Source organism: Chelmon rostratus, chromosome 2 (genome assembly GCF_017976325.1).
Source record: "Chelmon rostratus isolate fCheRos1 chromosome 2, fCheRos1.pri, whole genome shotgun sequence".
In the NCBI taxonomy this organism is placed as follows: Eukaryota; Metazoa; Chordata; class Actinopteri; order Chaetodontiformes; family Chaetodontidae; genus Chelmon; species Chelmon rostratus.
Window position 1 is genome coordinate 18,586,720 of NC_055659.1, and position 21,967 is coordinate 18,608,686.

At 40.3% G+C, this 21,967-nt stretch overlaps 1 protein-coding gene across 1 annotated transcript; it reads right to left on the bottom strand.

Moving 5' to 3' along the window:
* Positions 1 to 648: 648 nt before the first annotated feature.
* Positions 649 to 21,293, bottom strand: LOC121618253 (SPRY domain-containing protein 3-like). The gene is made up of 11 exons (XM_041953629.1): positions 21,193 to 21,293; positions 19,619 to 19,753; positions 19,401 to 19,476; positions 15,292 to 15,416; positions 12,876 to 13,008; positions 12,578 to 12,763; positions 6,573 to 6,722; positions 4,551 to 4,608; positions 3,750 to 3,863; positions 3,540 to 3,658; positions 649 to 3,448 (listed from the first exon to the last, which is right to left on the bottom strand). Exons 2-11 carry the CDS (start codon positions 19,732 to 19,734, stop codon positions 3,314 to 3,316), a joined length of 1,212 nt encoding a protein of 403 aa, XP_041809563.1. The 5' UTR covers positions 19,735 to 19,753; positions 21,193 to 21,293; the 3' UTR covers positions 649 to 3,313.
* Between the last annotated feature and the right edge of the window lie 674 nt (positions 21,294 to 21,967).

A 21,967-nucleotide genomic window follows, 5' to 3' on the forward strand; every position in this document is an offset into this window, starting at 1 on the left:
AAACAAGGCAAACGTTCTATCTGGACGCTTACGTGAATTCACAAAGGAATCCAATATACTGTAACAGAGAACTACCAGCTTCGTGATGAGTGCACTTTCTCATATTGTTTCAAATTGGCTCACATTTCTTCACTTGTAGGCTGTCGTCAGTAGACCTTTTCCTAATTTGAGTCTCACAGATATTTTCTCCTTTAGAGAAATTGGTTAGATTGATTTTTCAGATTTTCCAGTATTCCTGCTCTCTCCTAAGGCCTCTTGATTTAGCCCTGTTAATATGACACAGCAGGTACAAGTAGAAGTGTTGCAAGAACTCAAATACTGTTATACCATATTTTTATATTTTTAAGACATCCAACACATTGATGGAAAATGTAACATCAATAAGGCAAAAGAACACAACAATTTACAATATGCGTCACTGCTTTTTAAACACTGTTGACTACAAAAACTGCTTCACCAAGTTATCAAGAGTTTAACTCTTAAAGATATATTTATTTTTCCAAATGTTACCACCAGTATTACAACGCACAAATGTGGGGAGTTGTGATCAAAATATATTCAAATATTACTTTTGAAGTCAGCATTAGCAGTAGATGTTATTCATATTAAACGTTATGCAACAGAAAAGAGTGAAAGCATGGTCGCTGGTGCAGTGGATGTGAATATTCTTTATTTTTTACATGACTTTTGGCATGTTTTGATTGCTTTAAGTGAAAAGAGGGAATGAGAGAACAGGCAAGATAACACAAAAAAAAAAACCTGACAGGATGTACACAACAACTGGATAGACAGAGACTAAAAGATGCCCTGAATGTTAAACTGCTTAATCAAACCAAAGATAAAGGTGGGCTACCTTTTAAAGCCGTGCAGTAGATGGCCAGCAGCAGCAGACGACCATTATTAGCTCCTATGAACTAAGATGATGACTCAGGAAAACTGGACCGTGATAGAGAAAAAACAGGAGTACCCTGTCTACAGTACAGGCTGATGTGATGATGTGCAGAGTGTTCCCTCAGCACACCATTAGCAGCAGTTGAGCATCACATGAACACACATGACCAGGGAGACACTTCATGGGCGCCATCAATCCTTCAATGTTGTACACCTGTATCCCACACACAGGTGTATGATTTGATAAGGGATCCAGACTGGATCTTTTCACACAGGCACTTTGCTCATTAGGTCAGATGTTTACTTACAACATAATCAAGTTCTTATATGTGTTTATTTCAGACAAAAATTGAAGCATATTTATACAGTCCTGCAGGTAAAAGTTCTATTTGTTGCCAGCAATCAGGAGCCTATTGTTTTATCTTTATAAATAACTCACGACTTGCAGCACAGAAGTCTGCAGGCAACCCTGTTATAAGTGTAGTATGGACTCATACCAGAGGCAACACCTTTGTCTCTACAGTTTTGGTAAAATGCAGGTGTTGTGTGTGGAATTTGGTGTCACAAAGACAAAACTATAACTTAACTATACTATAACTTGGCACAAGAACCAGGGGAAAGCAGTCAAAGGTCTTCTACTTTAACAGTCTTCAATTGCAAAACAGATGGATTGATTAGGAAACAACCGAGTTTGTGATCAAACAAACAAAAACATAAAGCAAAGTCACAAAAATAACCATAGAAAAAAAACAAGTATTTAATTTTGATTTTCAAATATACCTGAGAGCAGCACATAGAGTATGGCTTCATTTTCAACATTCAGATCTTAAGTAAAATATTCAAATGGTGAACTAGTAAGAAATTTTCTACATACATTGATCGTTGTTTAGTCCTTAATCATTCTTGGCGTGACATGGTTTAATACTCTTCATGGTTTTCCCTTTTTGAGACATTTGATATCCATTTCATCCAAAATACCTCATGAGCCACAGAAGATGAACCCAGTATCATGACTTTAAATGTGAAGTTCTTTGTACTTTGGTTTATCAAGAGACTCCACTGAGTTTGGCGTTACCTTAGAGATCAGTGGTGTTCTTGGTTTGTGTGTGTGTGTGTGTGTGTGTGTGTGTGAGTGAGTGAGTGAGTGAGTGATGCGAACTGTGAGATGCATGCTTGGAGGACATTTGTGTAGTTACACTCGGACACCAAATATCTCTGTACTGGAAAAACACATTGAAAACAATATCAGCTGATACCGAGATATCATCAGGTACGTGCTGTCACCTTGGTAACTTTGGTCTACATCTGTCTGGGGTTCTTCCTCTGACATGACTTGGGTTGTACAGTTTATCCTAAAGATTTTGGAGGTATTATGACTGTATTTAATGACAGTATTCATCTACAAATAGATGAAAATCATACCTGATTAAAAAAGTATAACAGCTAGTCGTACAACCCCAATTCCAAAGAAGATGGGACGCTGTGTAAAATGTAAATGAAAGCAGAATTCAATCATGGGCAAAGCATTTTACGAATTGTTCCCAAGCCCATGTAGTAACATCCTTATACATCCTTGTACAATCATGTGTTTCCCAAAGTAGTGAAGTGGTGTTAAAAAGGATTAGCAAGTGATCACATTGTGTTTTATGTCTGTTTTACACATCTTCCTGACAACGTTGTAAAAACAACCTGGATTTGGGAGCTTGCTTTTAAAACCGCTTCCTCCAATATCACAATTAAAGGTCATAATGACTGATTTCATTTCAACAGCCTGTAATTACATTTAATTATCCCATAGTTCCTAAAGCATGTGGCTTGCACAGTTGCCAACATGTGATGTAATGACTCCATTTCAGCAAGCAACCGCACTCAGACAGAACCACAGCGTTCAGCAGCCAGTTCTTAAACTCACTGTTCACTACGTTTTTTGTCGGCGAGACTTTCCGAGCACTGTTTTTTTCATATTATCACTCTCACCACTGAGTGTCACTAATGCACCATTAATACGAGAAAGTACAGCAGAGCGCTGGTCATGAGCACAGTGTGGCTACAGGCCGTGAGAGCGCCGCTACATATCTGCTATTTCTGTTGATAAGAGGGTCCACTAGTTAGCTGGGCTCTGCTGTGATTGGACAGTTTCATTCATTATTTGATATTTCATGTTATTTAATAAACTTTACTCTGTATGATGCAATTGTCAAAAATAGTGTTTTCCCCTAACAAACCCCTGGTTTAACAATTTTCTCTTAAACCATTTCCTTATAAATCACTCCTTTAAGGCACGCATGTTAACATTAACGTACATTATTGTGATCGTCCTTACAGCAGGAGGGCGCCACAGTCGATGTGGAGGCATTGCTTATTGTCCGATCTCCAAAATGAACCAGAGCTCAATCTTTGGACCTTTCTCTGATTTCACCATTCAACCGCTGAGGGGGTGCAGGTCCACTCTGACCTTCTCCCCAGTGCTCATCATGCCAATCGTGGGGTACAAGCCTCCTTCGGGTAGGACCACTTCCCTTCGGCCCACCACCTTTCCATTTCTGGTGAAGAACACCTGTTCAGACAGCAAAGGGATGATAAGAATATTTGTACTAAAGGCTTTAAGAGATGTGGCTTTTCATTCCCAGATTTTGACAGCATCTCACCATGACCTTCCTCCCCTCCACATCTTCTTCTTCCTCCTTCTCCTCCTCATCTTCGTTGCCTTCATATAAGTCGTTCTTAACCTCACTGGGCTCTTCGAGGTCCCAGTCGTCTACATCGTCTGAAAGAACCCAGACGCAGAAAGGCAATTAGAGATGGTACATGATGAGGCACAGTGCTTCGGAAACAATATAAAAGATGTTCAACTCCACCATCGAGGCTGTAGTCGTGTGGAAACATGATCCCACAGCCCATAATGTCCCCTTCTAAGCAGCGTGGTCCAAACGGGTCCCCGACCCCGCTGCCCTTGAACAGCTTTCCATCATCTACAAAGAACAACTGGTTAATGCTTCATGTCAGACATGAGAGACACAATAAGACACAGATGCTACTGTCAAAACACAAGACAACACCTGTCATTGCTAAATCTTATATAAACCTTTTTGGGTTTTTTGGTTGAGCAGTTTAACGGAACATCCGTCCATTCATCTCTTTCAACCACTGATCCTGTTAAGCCAACGCTCTCTGTACAGACAGACTGATTCCCACTCATTCCTACAGACAATTTAGTTTCCAGTTCGCTTAACCTGCATGATTTCGACTGTGGGAGGAAACCAGAGCAACCAGAGGAAACCCACGTGCATTCAGGAGAGAACATGTATCAAATAATACGCTGGAACAATAACATTCTGACGCTTGGTGGAAACTGTTTTTAGCAAAGCACCGTACAGTGGAAGCCAAAGAAAGCTACACATGATCACCTTTTAAACATTTCATTACGATTGACATCAATAAAAACAAAATACTGACAAATCTGTTCTCTCCACCAGAAACATGAACTACAATTTGGTGCCATTACCAATGTGGCTGTTGCTGACACAGTAATAAACAGGATAGAACGTAAGCCACTGGCACTGTCCACAATGACACGTTGTTACTGTTATATGGGTTTCATTTCACTGCAAATGTCCACAGAGAAAACACATGATACACCATCATGATCAGAAACTCACCTGCATGATAGGCTATGGACCCTCTGCTCCAGCCTGGATGTCTGTTTTTGGGGTAGTCCTGCGAACCAAAAGACAAAGTCACGTCTTATGACTCATTAACACATCAGCTAGTCTGAACAACGTCTCCATCCATTTCATTTCATTTTTACTGGTGGAAGATTTCAGCAATTTTCTCTGAAAATTCTTTCTTGAACAGGAAAAACTGAGTCAAATTTCAAAATACTAAAGCAAAAATATTGCTTCAGATTTCAGTGAGAGGCTGATGGCTGATCTCAGACAAGTTCAGAAAGGATGTGAAAACTCTACCACGAGGTGAAACCAAGCAGGTTGGTGAGATTTGTCAGTTATTTAAAAAATGAATATGTTTTGATCACGATATCTGAAAAAAGAGGAAGCTTCCCCTGATTCAGTTTGAAGTTGCACATCATAAAGATCACCCTCGTCCATCAAGGAATGTGACAGCAGTGACTTTCTATGTCGGCAGGGATTCTCCAGTTGGACAAACTAGCTTTACAGTCAAGTGTTTCAGGAGCTTGAAGTAGCTACATAAGCCCCCGTGTGAGCAGAACACTGGTGTGATGATGGGCACAGCAACAGGTATGAAAATTAGGCGTTGGAAGGAGAAAGCATTAGAAGATAAGACGGAAGCAACACCGCAGAATTAAAGAGACGAGGTGTCTGTAATGACTGGTGCGTGGGGAACACGACTTCTCCCTGAAGCAACAAAAGAGAAAAGGAATGCACCAAAAACAATTGCTCCTTTATCCAATGTAAGCAGCCATTGAGCAACTGTTGAGCATGTGTTACGCTGGGACAGTGAGAGACACCTTTGTTTGGATTTGTTGCAGCGAGACGTCACGCTTCCCATCAGCAGGCTGATGCGCCTCGCAGGAGATGACGGGGGGATGGAACGAAACCTCAGGAATGACCGTTTGATGGATTTATAATGCTCCAGCAGAACCGCAGACACATGGAGAAAAACAACTCCTGCAAAACAATCAGCGAAATGACAGAGCTCCATTCTCCACGCCGTCTGACCCCGGGGGCACGACATGCCCACACATAGTAACTCATGGCAGAGGAGTCGGGGGGAGCTTCAAGTTAAGGGCGAGCACAGCAGTGATCCACCACCTCCCAGGCTGCGAGCATCACCGCAGCTGGCAAAACAGCAGCGTGATTAGCAGGACTGATGCTCGAGCAATTAGTGTCCAACAGCCGAGAACGACGAGTGCTGCCCATCCCAGTGGAGAGCAGCACTTCACTTCAAATCTGTCATTTAAAGTGGCACGACGACTGCATCCCAAGCAGTTATTACGCTGATTTTATTTATATTAAACACAACATGCACACGTTCATGATGATGTCATGCGAGGCCGAAGGCAGCTGATTGCATCTCTGATGTGTAAACACTCAACAAGTCTTCTCTCAGACTTATTTCCAAAATATGGATCATCACTTGCTGTCATCATTTCAGACTAAAACCACCAAACTGAGCCAAATTAATTAGGATATCATCCTTTAATTGCTTCGCCTGAGGAACTCCTGCATGCTTTTAATTCTTTTCTATTCATTCCGTCTTGTGTACGGTGACTCACTGCATGGAAAGAGGAAGTAAAATAAGACAGAAGCAGAAAGAAACCGACACAAATACAACAATCCCATCTTATCTCATCAGTAACCTTTCACACACTTGACTGCAGTCCTCTGGTTAACATGGCAGATTAGTATGTGAATGGAAAAACCTGCTTTCTATGGAAAAAACAGATGTTGGGACGAAATGAGACAATATTTATTCTGTTGTTAGCTTTTCCTCTTTTGGTCATCCATCACTCAGACTGGAAACAGTGAGAGCAGTGGTGTGTATGAGGGAGAGCGATGACGAGGTGTGAGGGCGGAGGGTGGGGGGGCTGGGGGGTTTTGTACTGACAGATAACCACAGAGTGTGTACAGTAAGTAACACGGCGTGTCAATGATAATGACATGTGGTCATTATGGCGATGACTAAAACAAAGAGGCTCTTACCCTGCGTGCCAGCCCCAGGGCGATGTAGCACTTCTCTCCAGCATCTGTGATCTCCAGTTCATAGTAGTGGGAGCGCGTGCTGAGAGGCCGACGGGCCTGAGCCAAGCCCACGTCCGTGATGCTCTGCCCTTTACCCATGTACTCCAGCAGCTGTACAGGTTAAGGCAGAATACAGGTTATGACTGAACACAGAGGCCAGATCAATGTCTCCAAACGTAGCATCTCAGCATGAGAACGCTAACTTAAAACAGCATCTGCCTTATCCTATGGAGTCTGAGGTCATTTTTACAATTTTGCTTTCATGATTGAAAAAAACATCTTTATTTCAAACTTTAAAAATGCACTTGGAGTAAAATCAACTTAATGGTTTAAACAAACAACAGTTAAGAGTTAACGCTGGTCGGCAGACTGCGATTACTTTAGTGGTTAAACACTTTGAGCTTTATGTTAAGGTGCACTAATCAATATTTTTGTATTAACAAATGTTAATATTCAAATGTTAACATTTGTTAATACAATTCAAATGTGCCTTTTAGCCTCTTTCAGCTCATGGTTTCTATTTTCCAGTCCGTAAACTCCACTCAGTTTGCAGTTAAAAACTCAGTGATATGAACATCATGGAGGCTGACATGGTGCAACAGCTGGCTGTAAAAAAGCAGAAGGCTAAATGAGACATGGTCAGGTTGTATCTTCAGCAAGAACTGGAGTTGAGATTTTAACTGTCAGTTTTAATATCTGTCAACAACAGTATGCTACCTAACGTTAGCCTCAGGGGCTAGAATGTTTACTGTTGCTTGGCAACCCTGCTAGCCTTTCTCATCATTGACGGTTGTGGTCCTACGGTAAAGTACTGACGCTATGATTCACACTTTGGCTCCTAAATATCAAACATGAATTATCAGGCAGGACCCGATGAGTCTGCAAGCAGTTCGGGTTGCTTAAGACAGGATCTGTAGACCTCCGTCATTACCAGATAATCTGTGCTGAACGTTGGCACTGACCAATCTCCCAGACCAGATTCCTCAATGATTGTTGCAAGGGGTGCATCGGAAATAAATCGGTTCAAAACTCCTGTAGTCTGAGCCTGCCTTTCGCAACTAGCTAGCTGGTGAACATAGAGGAGCAGGAAAAGGGACAGATACTTCTCTCAAAAAGAAAAATGAATATTGGATTTCATTTGTGCTACTACCGAAAACACGACTCCAAATGAATGCTAATGTTGCATGCAAACAGACTGCTGCTAAAGATGTTGCCACAGCCTTGTAAGGTGACAATATCAGTGATCTGTACTTAGCTTGCTCTGCTGCCTCGATGTGGCCACAAAAAAAATCAATGAATGCAAAAGCCAAGTGAAGCAAGACTGGGATTTTTGACATAAGATATAACATAACCGTATACTTGGAGATGAAAAGTTCAATTCATTCATAAGAAATAAAACTCAATCCAAAACATTTCAGGGATTTTGCTTCTGCAGCCTTACCTGGCAATTGGTGGCTATCGTTAGCTTATGTAGCTAACTTAAGTAGATTTGGTTAACATTACTGAGTCAGTTAGCTGATGAATGACCCTTCTCTGTTACTGTTGCATAGTGTTTATATAACAATGACACCGGCTCCCTTCAAGCTGCCTGTATGTCCCATATTGTTTCTGACACAGCTGTGTTGGAGGCTAATGAGGAACAAAAATGACTTGCTTTTACTGTAGATTAAAAACTCGTTTGTGTCTTTAATCACTAAAATAAATAAAAATTGTGAAATGTGCTGCTTGTTTAGGTGTGTCAACAAAACGAGAGGAAGAGTTTATCGAGATTATTATATGACTCAAAAACTCCTGAGTTCAGCCCAGACGGCACTCTGCGTTTCACTGATGTGTCTGAATTCGCTCTGGCCTGGATGCTGCTCCCCTCTCAGGTTGGTAGAGGCAGGAGTTGAAAAAGAAGTGAGAGCATGTTTTATTCACACATTATCCTATTAGGGACGTTAGATGATGAGATGAAAAAAATAGGTTGCAATGCCATGCAGTTCTTTCTTTCTGGGAAAAATAGGGCAGAATTTCATCCCTGCGCCGTACTGTTTGGGTACTAAAAGCAAAGCTGCAGCGATGGTTTACTTCATGCAGCAGAGGAAATTAACACCATTAAAGCTAAATCCTTTCCCAGAGTAACCTTCGTAAATGTCAGAACGCAAAGGACCATAATACAACCACCTGGAGATTACAGTGAAGACAAAAGACTTTCATACTCATGTGTCTCAGCCCAGCACCTCATTACTAACAAGGTTTCCAGTTAAATTCTTTCATTAGTAAGTAGTAGGTTGGATGTGGTGCTGCTCCTTCATGGTCGACCAAACCATCAATGAGAGGAGTCTGGTGACCAACTTTTCATTGGTTGGTGAGTCACAAAGAAAAAAAACAAAAACAAAATCAATTTGGGAGCTGTGACTTTTTGTTAAGTTGATTTCACGGTGCGACTTGCCAGGCATGTTAATTAACAACATTTCCTCATTATGTTAATAGAAAAGGTTTGAAAATTCTCAGCTGCCCTGCAGACCCAAAGCATTACTATTAAAAATTGAATTTCAATGAAATAAAATGTTTGCAGTAGTCACACAATGCAGCAAAATTAAATGAAATCTAAGTAGTAGTGTTCCAGGGAGAACAGCAGGGACCACATCAAAAAAAACTGGAACGCTGTGTAAAATATAAATGAAACAGAAAGTGCTAATCCTTTGGACATATAATCACTTGAAACAGCACAGAGACAATATATTTAATGTTTGACCTCATCAGCTTCATTGATTTTTGTAAATATCTGCTTATTCTGAATTTGATGCAACAACACATTTCAAACAAGTTGGGACAGGAGCAACAACAGACTGGGAAAGTTGTGGAACGCTCCAAAAACACCTGTTCTGATCATTTCACAGGTAAACAGGTTGATTGGTAACAGGTGATAGTATCATGATTGGGTATAAAAGGAGCCTCCTGGAAAGGCTCAGTGGTTCACAAGCGAGTTTGGAGTGATGTTCAACACTTTGTGAACACATGATCGTGTAAAGGATGTTACTACATGAGGCCAGGAACACTTCATAAAACCGTAGTTGGTAAACCCAGTTTTTGATTGATTGCGTCCTGGTTTTATTAACGTTTGACACAGCGTCCCAACTTTTTTGGAATTAGGGATGTATTTCTCTGTAATGTAGCACAGTGTTGACATCATTAAAACGTGATGACTAGTTGACTAATGGCTTGAACTAACCACTACTCGTCAACTAGGAAAATCTTTGGTTGGGGGCAGCACTAATTGGACGAGATTTCAAGAGCAGACCAACAGCGTTTGAAATGTGTGATCCCATTACACTCAACCACTGTCACTTCAGCACCAATAACAACATTATGCTGATTTTCTATCTTAAACATTAAATCATACACATATTTAAATATGACACATTTTAAGTCTCATTCATCAGCATTTACGGACTGATTCATTTCTGGAGAACTTGTGTTTTCTTCACACAGGTCCTTCTCTTCCTTCCTGTCAATATGTAAGCACATCCTCCAGAGGTAAACAGCCGCTCCAGTGTTGTAACTGCAGCTGACCTCATTTGAATGAAAGCTGAAAGCAAATCAGTAATCTCTAAACAACTGTGCCAGTTTCAGTTTATTTCTAGGCAATATTGGATTTTGTGTGTCTTCGTCAAACACCTGCACTTTAACACTTAAAACCTGTGGCCAATAAATTCCTGGCCCAACACACTCACAACTATCAGGGAAATTAAACAGAATAACACTTGAAGTGAGTGTTTGGAAAAATGGAGAGAAACTGCGGAGGCTCAAATAGATATAGAAACCCAGAGGTTAATGGCATAATCCAAAACTTACAATGGCACAATAAAACATTGCCATCAAAGCACACTGCTCTGTATCTCATGAGCCTTGAAATCCCACATCTTGCTTTGCTACTGACTTGTTTTTCTGTCCTGACAGCTCTCATGTAGTGTTAAGACGTGCACATGTGTAATTGATGAGTTCCAGGGAGATCAGACTGCGGTTTGTGAGCCCTGCATTCATACAGGACAGGGCCAAATTTGTAGAAATAAAGGATAATTAAATGTGCGGGTGGCATACAAGTTATTCGCTCCTGCCTAAGGGCTATTCACCTGCGATCCCCTCCCATCCTTTTCAATTCAGGTTTTTGTGAGTATCAACGGCTGAGTCAAACACAAACAAGCCCCGGTCACAGGGAGGGGTGGACACCCAACGAGAGGGGGAGAGAGAGAGGGAGAGAGAGAGATAGCTAATAATTTGCTTCAGAATTTCTGTATTGACTCTGAGATTTGGTTTTGGCCAGAATATATACGGCTAAAAGAATCTCCATTGATTTAGCGCTGCTGTCAGATTAGCAATCGTCAGTTTTTAAAAATGATCAAAATTGAAGCAACAGAACCAGATACATCTTTTTTTTTTTGCACTCTTCTTCCTTGTCAAAACCTGGCGCCTACATTACCCACATTCCAGCTATTACTGCCAACAGTACGGTTTGGAGATTTGGGTGCGTTATGCTAGTAGTGGCTAACATAGACACTAGCCCAGGGGTCGGCAACCCGCGGCTCTTTCATCCCTCTGACGCAGCTCCTGAAGATAATTATTGAGCAATTAATAAAAATGTATTTTATTTTAGTTTGTTCATTTTGAAACAAACATCGCGCACGCTCACAGATGACAGCTTATCCTGCGTAAAGATGCAGGTGACGGCGCACAGCTGATGTGCAGACGCTGTGCGCTGAGGTTCAGGAGGAGAAATCACATTAACCACGTTTGATTAATATTTTAATTGCCTATTAATTAGTATATATTCATATTTTTTTCATCGTTCAGTGAAATAGTCCTTTTATTATTCAGGTTGACAGCTGACTGCACGTGCCAGTAAAAGACTGATGGCACGCAGAGAGTGGACAGCATTTTTGGTTTGCTGGCGGTTGAGACATTTTTTCAGAAATACAAGGACTCAAATAGACACTGAGTATTTTACTTGACAGAACCTTCAACCCAACGTCTTTAATTCTGAGTTCAAAATGTTTTTGTTGCATGAAGAAATGTCATTTCATTTTCTCTGCAGTCGTTCATTGATTTCATAAATGCAACACATTATAGTTTGTTTATACTTAGCATAAAGGCAAAAAAAAAACGTTATATGCAGTGTTTTTTCATTTTAAATGTCAAAGGGGTTTGACTCCCAGTGTTTTCTTTACTGTGGGAAACGGGTCCAAATGGCTCTTTGAGTGGTAAAGGTAGCCGACCCCTGCACTAGCCTCAAGCAGAGATGAGGAGCAGTCTACAGAAGTCTGATAAGATCACTTCTTTCTAACTCCACACCCTCAGATATTTTGTTCATTTTCAAATTTGTAGTCTTCAGACCCAACAGACGCTGACTCAAGTGACATCACTCGAGGCAATTTATCAGATTTTTCGCAGCTCCTTCTGGGGCCACAAAAGGCTTTATACAAGTTTTTTTCACATATGCAGGTGTATTCTCTGAGACCTGTAAACAGACTGTAAAACCAGTTGAGTTCCCCTTTAAGAGTTTGTGATACATATATATACACGGGTATGTGTGTGTGTGTGTGTGTGTGTGTGTGTGTGTGTGTGTGTGTGTGTGTGTATATATTTATTTTTACTTTTTACAGTATGAGCAGGACTTAGTGGGCAAACACTCAATGATGTATTTGACTGAGAAACGTGATGTATCCTTCCATCATCAGTTAGCAGAAAGCCTAAATTAAAGCTTTCTGATGTCCAGACCAATGATTTGGTGTATGCAGACTGCAGAGTCTCCCTCTGCCTCATCCTCCCACTGACACCAGCAAACCATTACACAACATGAACCTTTATGAGGAAAACAACCTGTCAGAAATGTAATGTCCCTGAGTGGCAGACCCAATTGCAGTAGAATTAGTAGACATGTAACAATAACAATGATTTTTTTTTGTCTCTGCAGCAGGACGTACCGTGCCAGTCACCTTGACATCATGGAAACGGGCCCAGTCCTCTTCGTGACTATCAACGATCATCTTTCCATCATCTTCCTCCTCCCATTCAGCGTTCAGGTCCACCGCCACTTCTTCCCCAAAGGAGGACATTCCCACAGCAGGGTGGAGCCAGTCAATTGAGATATCAACTTCCACTCTGCCAATCTTAGCACATATTCAGAAACAGTATATTTAAGGGAAAGGTCGCTGGGAACCATGAATAACTTTATTTGCAAAATTGTACTGGTTGAGTAAATGATAGTATTGGAGCACTTACTTTCTTGCCATTCTTGGTAAAAAACACTGCTAACTGTCCATTATCGGAGTCAAGGGATATTCCACAGCCGATTTTGTCGCCTTTGCAGCATTTTGGACCAAACTTCTGTCCTACAGTGCTGCCATTATACAGCCTGTGGAAAGACAAGTAGGAGAGGTTCAACAGCTGATCATTAAGGTCATCATTGTCAGATTTGGCAGATAGAGAAAAAAACATCAGAAGACACCAGTAAAAGAAAATGAAGGTAAAAAAAACAGTGCATAAACAGCGGCTCATTTGCATCATCTCTGTCATTGTAAATACAACAGAATGCAATCCAACAAACTGTATTTACCGGCAACGGTTTTATGATACCACTGATTCCTAGGAAGTCAGTACTTGGTAAAAACCGGATGCAATCATTTGCAAACAAACTATATTTACTGGCAACAGTTTTACAAAGTGTTCTTGATTCCATGGAGTAACATCCTTTATCCTTCATGTGTTCATAAAGTAGCGAACCTCATCCTCCCACTGATGAAGTTCGCTGAACCACTGAGCCTTTCCAGGATGCTCCTTTCATACCCAGTCATGATAATATCACCTGCTACCAATGAACCTGTTTACCTGTGGAATGATCCAAACAGGTGTTTTTGGAACATTCCACAACTTCCCCAGTCTTTTGTTGCTCCTGTCCCAACTTGTTTGAAACATGTTGCTGCATCAAATTCAGAGTGAGGTCAAACATTAAATGTAATGTCTTTGCACTGTTTTCAATTCAGCATATGTCAAAAGAGATGAAAACTGATCACATTCTGTTGAATTTATATTTTACACAGTGTCTCCCTAGAACACTACTACTTAGATTTCATTTAATTTTGCTGCATTGTGTGACTACTGCAAACATTACATTTCATTTCAAATTCAATTTTTTTTATCGTAATGCTTTGGGCAGCTGAGAACTCTCAAACCTTTTCTATTAACATAATGAGGAAATGTTGTTGATCAATATAACTGGCAAGTCGAATCGGTATACATAACGTCAGTGAACATTTCACTGTTATATCGCATTTCATTTGTTTTGCGGTAAAATAGTCAGTCTTGCAATACACTACACATTCATTGTAACCGCATTACTCGACTTTTTTATGGTTATGTTTAAGCACTGGCAGCACTTGGTTAAGGTTTGGTGAAGGTTATGGTCTGTTTAAAAAGTCTGCTATGACTTCAGACCTAAATTTTTTTATTAAAATTAAACTGAAATCCTGATCTTTCTCTATTTAAACTGCTATTGTTGCCTAAACGTAAGCATAGACAGGACTCTGGTCGTGAACCCTGGATTCTGGTCTCACAGTCCCTGATCCCTGCGACTGCAGGGCAGTACATAAATGTTGTATTTCATTCACTCAGAGAAACATTGTCTCACACCATAGTCCAGGGCCAGCGATGACACGCTCACCACAACGTAATTATGAAAACAATTTACCAATAAAGAAACTTAATTTGTAGCAGACGGTTGCTCTGTGAGGCCGGCAGTGTGGCAGAAGCAGCGCTGCACACCGTGCGTTCACGCCAACAGAGGGCCGCAGATGGACTGACTGAGCTTGTGCACAAGAGGACATTACCCAGTCCCACCTACTCCCTCAGCCTCTCCACATCCACACGTGGACAGCAGCAAGAGTTCAGGGTTGTTTGGAATTATTTACATTTTGTGATGATTCTAGATTTTTTTCCTCTGTCAGAAAGATCCAAGGCTTGTCCAAAAACGTTGATGGCTGCTTGTCGTTCGCGATCCCATCATTTCCTATAATCTATCTACTGTCAAAGCTCTAATGAAGATGGAGCCAGCAGCGCTTGTGTGCTGCTGGTCCGACTTTTTAAGGGAAGCATTATTGAATTTACATCAATTTACAAAATGCTGTCATAAACACCAGGAAACAGAGAGGAAACATTGACAAGGCCGATAACTAGTCCTGTATAACAAATCCTGGTGTTTGTTGTATCACTACTGCTGCTCTGAAGAGCCAGTCTGACATAAATGTGTAGTTTCTCTAACCTTCGTTCAGTTCATAAAACGTCAGACCAGATGTTGTTCTGTCACACTACCTGACAAGGCTCTTTCTAAAGGTAGTAATAAGTGAGACCTGAACATGAAATAAGCACATTTCCTCAGTCAGAACTTTCCCACATTAATTTCAAGTGAACTCTTTGTTTACACTGAAAGCACTTTAGGAAGGGATCTCTTAATGCCCAGCATGAACAGCTGGAATGATTGTAGCAAGCAAAACCTGTTTTGACGCTCATATGGTTACTTGGCTGTTGTTTTAAAACAGACATACATGAGACGTACGACATTATTCTGCTGCATCTTCATGTCATGTATCATTAAAACATGTTCACTCTACAGCATGTAAAGAAAATCATTCTTGTCACATACTTGCCATCATCAGCATGAAAGGCCACGGAGCATGGGAGCCAGCCCGGCTGCTGGTCCATCCTGTAGAACTGAGGCACCAAACCCACAGCAATCATTCCCCTCACTCCTGTGTCCCTGATTGTCACCTGCAGAGAGCACAGGTTGAATTATCACCAAGAAACATTGAGGGGTTTCTTAAAACTGTAATGTAAGCAAATATACCACATTTAATGTGATATTCAGATGCTTGTTTAGAACACAGACAGTAGTTTTGGACATTAATGTTTTTTCAAAACAGTGTTATGAGTCATTGTAATCGTTCTGATACATCCTAGGACGCCGACCTTGAGTTCAAAAGATGGTGTTGTAACATCCAGGGCAACGAGTCATGAACCACTTCACACAGACAGACAGCAGAAGCAGAGCAAACAGTGATGAGGCGTATTTCATCAGAAATCCTTTTATTCTCCTTTTGTGGGTGTTGCCAGACGAGGGTGATTCAGCCACTGAGATAAATTAAATATTATGCACAGTACTAGTATGTTACGTTCAGTAAAAGAAAGGTTTAAAGCATAGCAATGATGCTTATCCAGCCAACACTACTTAATAATTCAATGAAAAATAAAAGAAAGAGTTCACAGCTGTTCTAGCTGCTCCGTGAAGCTGTTCTTAGGCACAGCGAGGCTTTGTGCTAAATGCTAATGCTAGCAGAATGACAACTACCATGCTGATGAGTAGCAGATATGTTTGTTCGCAGTTTAGCATTTTAGCATGCTAATACTTGCCGATTAGCACAGTCCAGCTAAGGTTGATGGGAATGTCAATAGATTTGCAGCTATGCAGTCATAAACTAAAGTACTGGACGTATAAAGTTTTGATGGTGGTGCTGCTAACGGTGTCAGGGGATGATCAGACGGATTCAATCTCTGCAGACCACGAATATCTGTACAAAATTTCATAATGATCCATCCAATATTTGCTGAGCTCTTTTAACAGTCTGCCTCCTGGTTCAGAGTTTACAGATTTTATTGCAGGAAAATCATCCAAAGGGACATAAATGTTTTATAATGCCCACGTTGAGTGCTGCAGGGTTATTTGTCAGAGAAGATCAGGCTCCACCCCAGATTTTTATATGCCATTACATTTTGCTTTTAGGTTGACACAGCTTCTCTTTTCACTCCATGAAATTTCCAAACCGACCTGAAACTATATGCTGCGAAAAACCCTTCAGTAAAAGAGCTGGCCTTCACCGTTGTTATAATAACTGAATACTGACCATATGACATCATCCCTAGGGAGCCCTACATGGACGTAGTGCAATCAGAGCACTGCTGGCAAATCCAGGGCAAGGAGAAGAGGAAACTTTCAAGTTCTTTCCCATGACCTCAACAGCCGTCTCCTGAGAGTGAGAGGCAATACGTCCCCATTTTCTCTGTCAGTGTAAAACGTGCAGATGAACCCTAAAATCTACAATCAGCATCCACCTTACCACCATTTGTTAGCTCATATGCTCATTTACGCAAATGGCTTCCTCCCTCCTCCTACATGACTCCCACAAAGTGAGTCACAATAATGAAACACCCGTTCAGTATAAAGGTTGAGCGGGTTAGTTACTGTTTCACTACACGTCAGACCGGGGGCAGGATGTGTGTCTTAGGCAAGTTTGGACATGGTTTATTCAGAGAGGCAGTCACTGTCTTAGGATGTTTGTGCACTGGGGGAAAATAAACAAACCAGCACATGGTTTGTGATGCGCTGTGACTTATTTGGCTGTGTGAAACTGGTTTGTCGGGGCTGAGATGATAAAGTCCCAATAAGATCGAGTCAGGACACCCGTCAAGTCAAAAGCACAGCTGAAACGTTGGAACAATGATGTAAGCAACTGGATATTTTAGACCAAATTTTACAGGGTTCTTGTTTTAAAAGCAAGCCAGCTAGAAACATTTTCGAACAACTCACGGAACTCACATTATCTTTATTAACTAGCTAGCTACAGCTGATAAAACCTGCCCAAAACTGCTGTGTGAATCCACAGTGACGGCCACTTTTGTCCGACTCTGTCTGAAATCAAGGACTTACTGACTTAAGGTTTGATTTAAAAATCTGCTTTTGTTATCATTGTCGACACCATGTGTTCAATGCTAGGACGATTACTCGACAGATATTGCAACAGTAACAACAAATCAAGGTAATAAGCAGAAAAACTGCGGGAAATGTGTGTGATCCTAGTGATTACATTAGGTGAGCTTCTGGAAGACTAAGGCTTTTTGTACTTCTTCTCTGATCCAAAAACAAATTGTCCTCTCCTCTTAATCATGAGGGCTTTACAATAAAAAGGATGCAATCATATATTTTTTTAACCCTAACTGAACTTAACTGAGGTTGACTGAACAGAGTGTCAACATCACAGCTGTTCAGGGGCGAGCTGGCAAACCTGCTCAGTATGCAGAAGAGAAACGTTTCAATCTAAAAAATGTTAGTATTATCTGTACCGACACTGCTTCCGACTTTGCTAATGATTTTGGCATAATATGACTTGAGGAATCAGCATCAGCTTCAGCAATTACTGAAGCCAAGAATACAACAAATCTATGTCCAAGCTGAAAGATGTTTGTTTCTTAGATAAGTGTCATGATTTCTTTTTCATTATGGCTCTAAAGGATGAAGGCAAGCATTCATGATGGCCTGCCAAGTCTCCTCTTATCATCACAGAACAAGAGCTGTGTCCGAGCCAAAAGAAATATAAAAGCTACAAAGTGATATCCATCATTACAGTCTACTTAGTGTAGAAGAATTGAACGTGCTGTATCACTTTCTACTCACTGAGAATGACACAAATATAAAGACTTTACTCTTTAGTTCCTCCTCCTCTGTTGTGCACTGCATTGTGGGACAATATGTGCACATCAATACCTCAAATAATAATTTGTATGTATACTAGCATCTTTAATTATTAACAAAAAATGCTAAATAATATTCTACTGCATAACAAGCTATAAAACATTTACATGTAGAGAGGAAATGGGGAAATGGCTCAATTCTCAGTACAACCCTGATGCAAAAAAAAATTGGGAAGCTGTGTACACCACAAATAAAGCAGAATGTGATCATTTGCTAATCCTTTTAGACATATGATCAATTGAAAACAGTACAAAGGCAATATATTTAATGTTTGACCCTATCAGCTTTATCGATTGTTGTAAATATCCGCCCATTTTGAATTTGATGCAGCAACATGTTTCAAACAAGTTGGACAGGAGCGACTAAAGACTGGGAAAGTTGTGGAATGCTCCAAAAACACCTGCTTGGATCATTCCACAGGTAAACAGGTTGATTGGTAACAGGTGATAGTATCATGATTGGGTATGAAAGGAGCATCCTGGAAAGACTCAGGCGTTCACAAGCGAGGATGGAGCGAGGTTCAACACTTTGTGAACATGATGGTATAAAGGATGTTACTACTCAGGCACAGTTTGTTTGCAAATGACTAAACTCTTCATTGAGGTTTTACACAGCGTCCTAACTTTTTTGGAATCCGGGTTGTACTTCACGGTAGAAACATACAAGCACAGTACATACAGATATTTACATAGTAATACACTAGTATAGTATATATGTCTTAACGCTGCTTGATTAATTCCCATAATGATTCACTTGTATCATCATTTGGGATACAGTAACTGATGTTTAAACAATTCTGAACAATTTGGTAGTTTCATTACATCCCATTCTTCTCATATTAGAACTTCATCAAAAGTGTCTTCAACTGTCAAAGTAAGTCAGCTGTGCAGTCAGCACAGTGAAGAATGCAACTGGTGAGAGTGGAAGCAAATCTGCTGGACTGATCACACTGGCAGTTCATCAGCAGTGAAGCTAATACCACCCGTGGCACATAAAAAAAAAACCCAGTTCAGGTTAGAAATCAGTTTGCTTCATCACTGAATATCACACTGAAACTCATAATAGACACCAAGTACAGAATGATTGCTAATAAGGGAAATTCAAGTGTAAATAACAGTCAGTAAATAACAGGTGTGGCTATATTTTTCACTGACAAATTGATTTTTTTATATTGTCACCTCTGTGCCACATTAGTAGCCTTGGATTGAAAGGAAATGATCAACTCTTACTTCATAATAGCGATTTCTTCTGGACAATGGCCTGCCTGCCACAAAACAACCAACTTCATCTGCATTCCCATGATACCTACAGAGAGATCCAAGAAGAAAAACAACATATTACTATAAATATCAGTTCTGCCAGATGCAGAGGCGGGCTGCAGCAAATAATGAGGGACTAAACCACATGAGTCTCCAGTTCAAACTCTCATGGTGGCATTGCCCGTTACCTGAGTATGTCTCCTCGTTTCTTTATCTTTCTAAAACAATCCTTGCGATGTACTCCCGCTTCTCGAAATCGCCTCCTCACGTCCATAACGGCATAATAAGGGTTTATGCGGTCCATGTTTGACAATCATTACAATCTAGGACACAGGGAAACAAATGAAAAACACGTGCTACTGCTTTACAGAATCATAAAAATCTAACATTAGAAACTAATTTGAAAATAACAGGCTGCTTTATGTATATAATTTGTATCTGCTGATTTTTTTAATGAAATAGTCAAACAAATGTCTCGTGTGTTTGTTCAGGCAATAATTACAGCCATAAAAGCTGCTGGGTGTAAGGGATACAAACCCAGCAACAGCAAAGGTCCTCCTTAAAAACATAGCAAACATCTTTGACCACGACATGATTGCCAGTGTTGCCTGACAACAAGAAGGACCTAGGTTTGAACCTCAGGCCAAACCCTTTGCGTGAGGAGTTGGTGCTTTCGTGTTTTTCCATTTAAGTTTAATCCCACATTCCAAAGACAAGCAAAGGCCTGGACAGTGACTGTACACTGCCAACAGGCATCAACGTGAGTCCCCTGTTCGTGTTAGTCCTGTGATGGTCAGGTGTGGGTGTCTTCCACCCAATGTCAACTGTGAGTGACTCAAGTATAGACTGGCTCTTCTGTTAATGCTGCGAGAGACATCCGGTTCACTGATGTGTTTCTAGTCTTTCTTTACCTGAAATACTGCAAACCTAAACGCCAACATATGTACTCAATGCCTCACTGGTGTGAGATGCAAGTAATGATTATTTTCTTTGATTTCTCTGATTAATCTGCTGACTATTTTCTCAATCAATCATGTAGCTTATAAAGTGTCAGAACAACACTTCAAAACCTGAAAAAGTCAGATAACTTGACAAAAAAAACAGCAAATCTGAAAATCTGAAATACAGGAAGTAAACAAAATTTGGCATGTTTGCTTAATAAATGACTTCAATGATTCATTTATTATCAAAACGTCTGCAGACTATTTTTCTGTCAATCAACGAATCAATTCAGGTCAGGTCAGGTTATGTAACCAAAGCCAGGGTCAATCAGGTGAACGCACCTTTTTATACCAGGCAGGTCGGTAGGAAGTACAAGTGTTAAACTGCCTGGATTTGTTTGAGTTCTCCCTTACAGACCGGCATGGAGTTCACGCTTAGTAATATTTAGATTTGTTATTAAAAGCCTGAAATAAAAGGTCGATTTTTTCCGAAGTGATGATGAAACTAAGTTAACAGGCCACATACGACTGGATAAAGTAGCTGAGGCTCTAAATGCTACTGTGATTTTATAAAGTAAACAAATATGCTTGTTAATTTTATCATTTGGTGTGTTAACTTCTCCGGTTTACCTATTTACGAACCTACCCTAAACACAACATCGCATTTCCCAAACTACGGGCAGGACTCTGTTTACCGGCTAGCTCCTCTCAGCGATACAACATTACGGCGCTGTACGGATAATAATGTCCTGTAAACATAACTATACCCCGAGTTATCCACAAACTATTCAAAACCTATTTGTCTCGTGATGGTTCCTTACTTTTTTAAAACGTGTAACCCGTCGTCCTTCGGTTTTTCTTCCACTTTTAAGGAGATGAAGTCTGTCACTTAAGGTCCAACCTGCGCTGTCGGAAGTCCCGCCCCCTCAACCAATCACATCACAGGATTACATACAGCGTCATTAACCTGTGCAGTGCCGAGTGTGTGCATGTGCGCGTGAGATCAAAAGTTTTTTTTTTTTCATATTTTTTATATTACATGTGTCTTTTACATACATTTTATATGTGGAGCACTATCACACACACACACACACACACACACACACATATATATAAATATAGACTGGAAAACACCTTGAAGAGAAACATCATAACCTCAATGTTTTTCTGAAAGTTTATTTTAAACAAAAAGAAATTCTGATAATGCTACGTTTAACTGTCTGGGATGAGACTTCTTATAGTTTTTTGTCTATATTCTAAAAGCACTCAGACCTACTTTACAGTCATATTTAATGCAGTATTGTTTTACTTTTAAAAAGAATCACAGAGCAACTGAGGCTGTGTAACATACGCATTAAGCATATGTTACTCATGACATAAGAGGTTGGTATTATGAATAAAGTCTTCCATCACACTGTATGTTGTGATATATATATATATATATATATATATATATATATATATATATATATATATATATAATTCTTATATTGACAAGTACAATTCTTTGAATGTAATTAATTGAACCCATTCCATAAAATACATAAAAAAGGAAAGACCAGATGGGACTGTTTTGTCAACAAATCAAGATTTCTC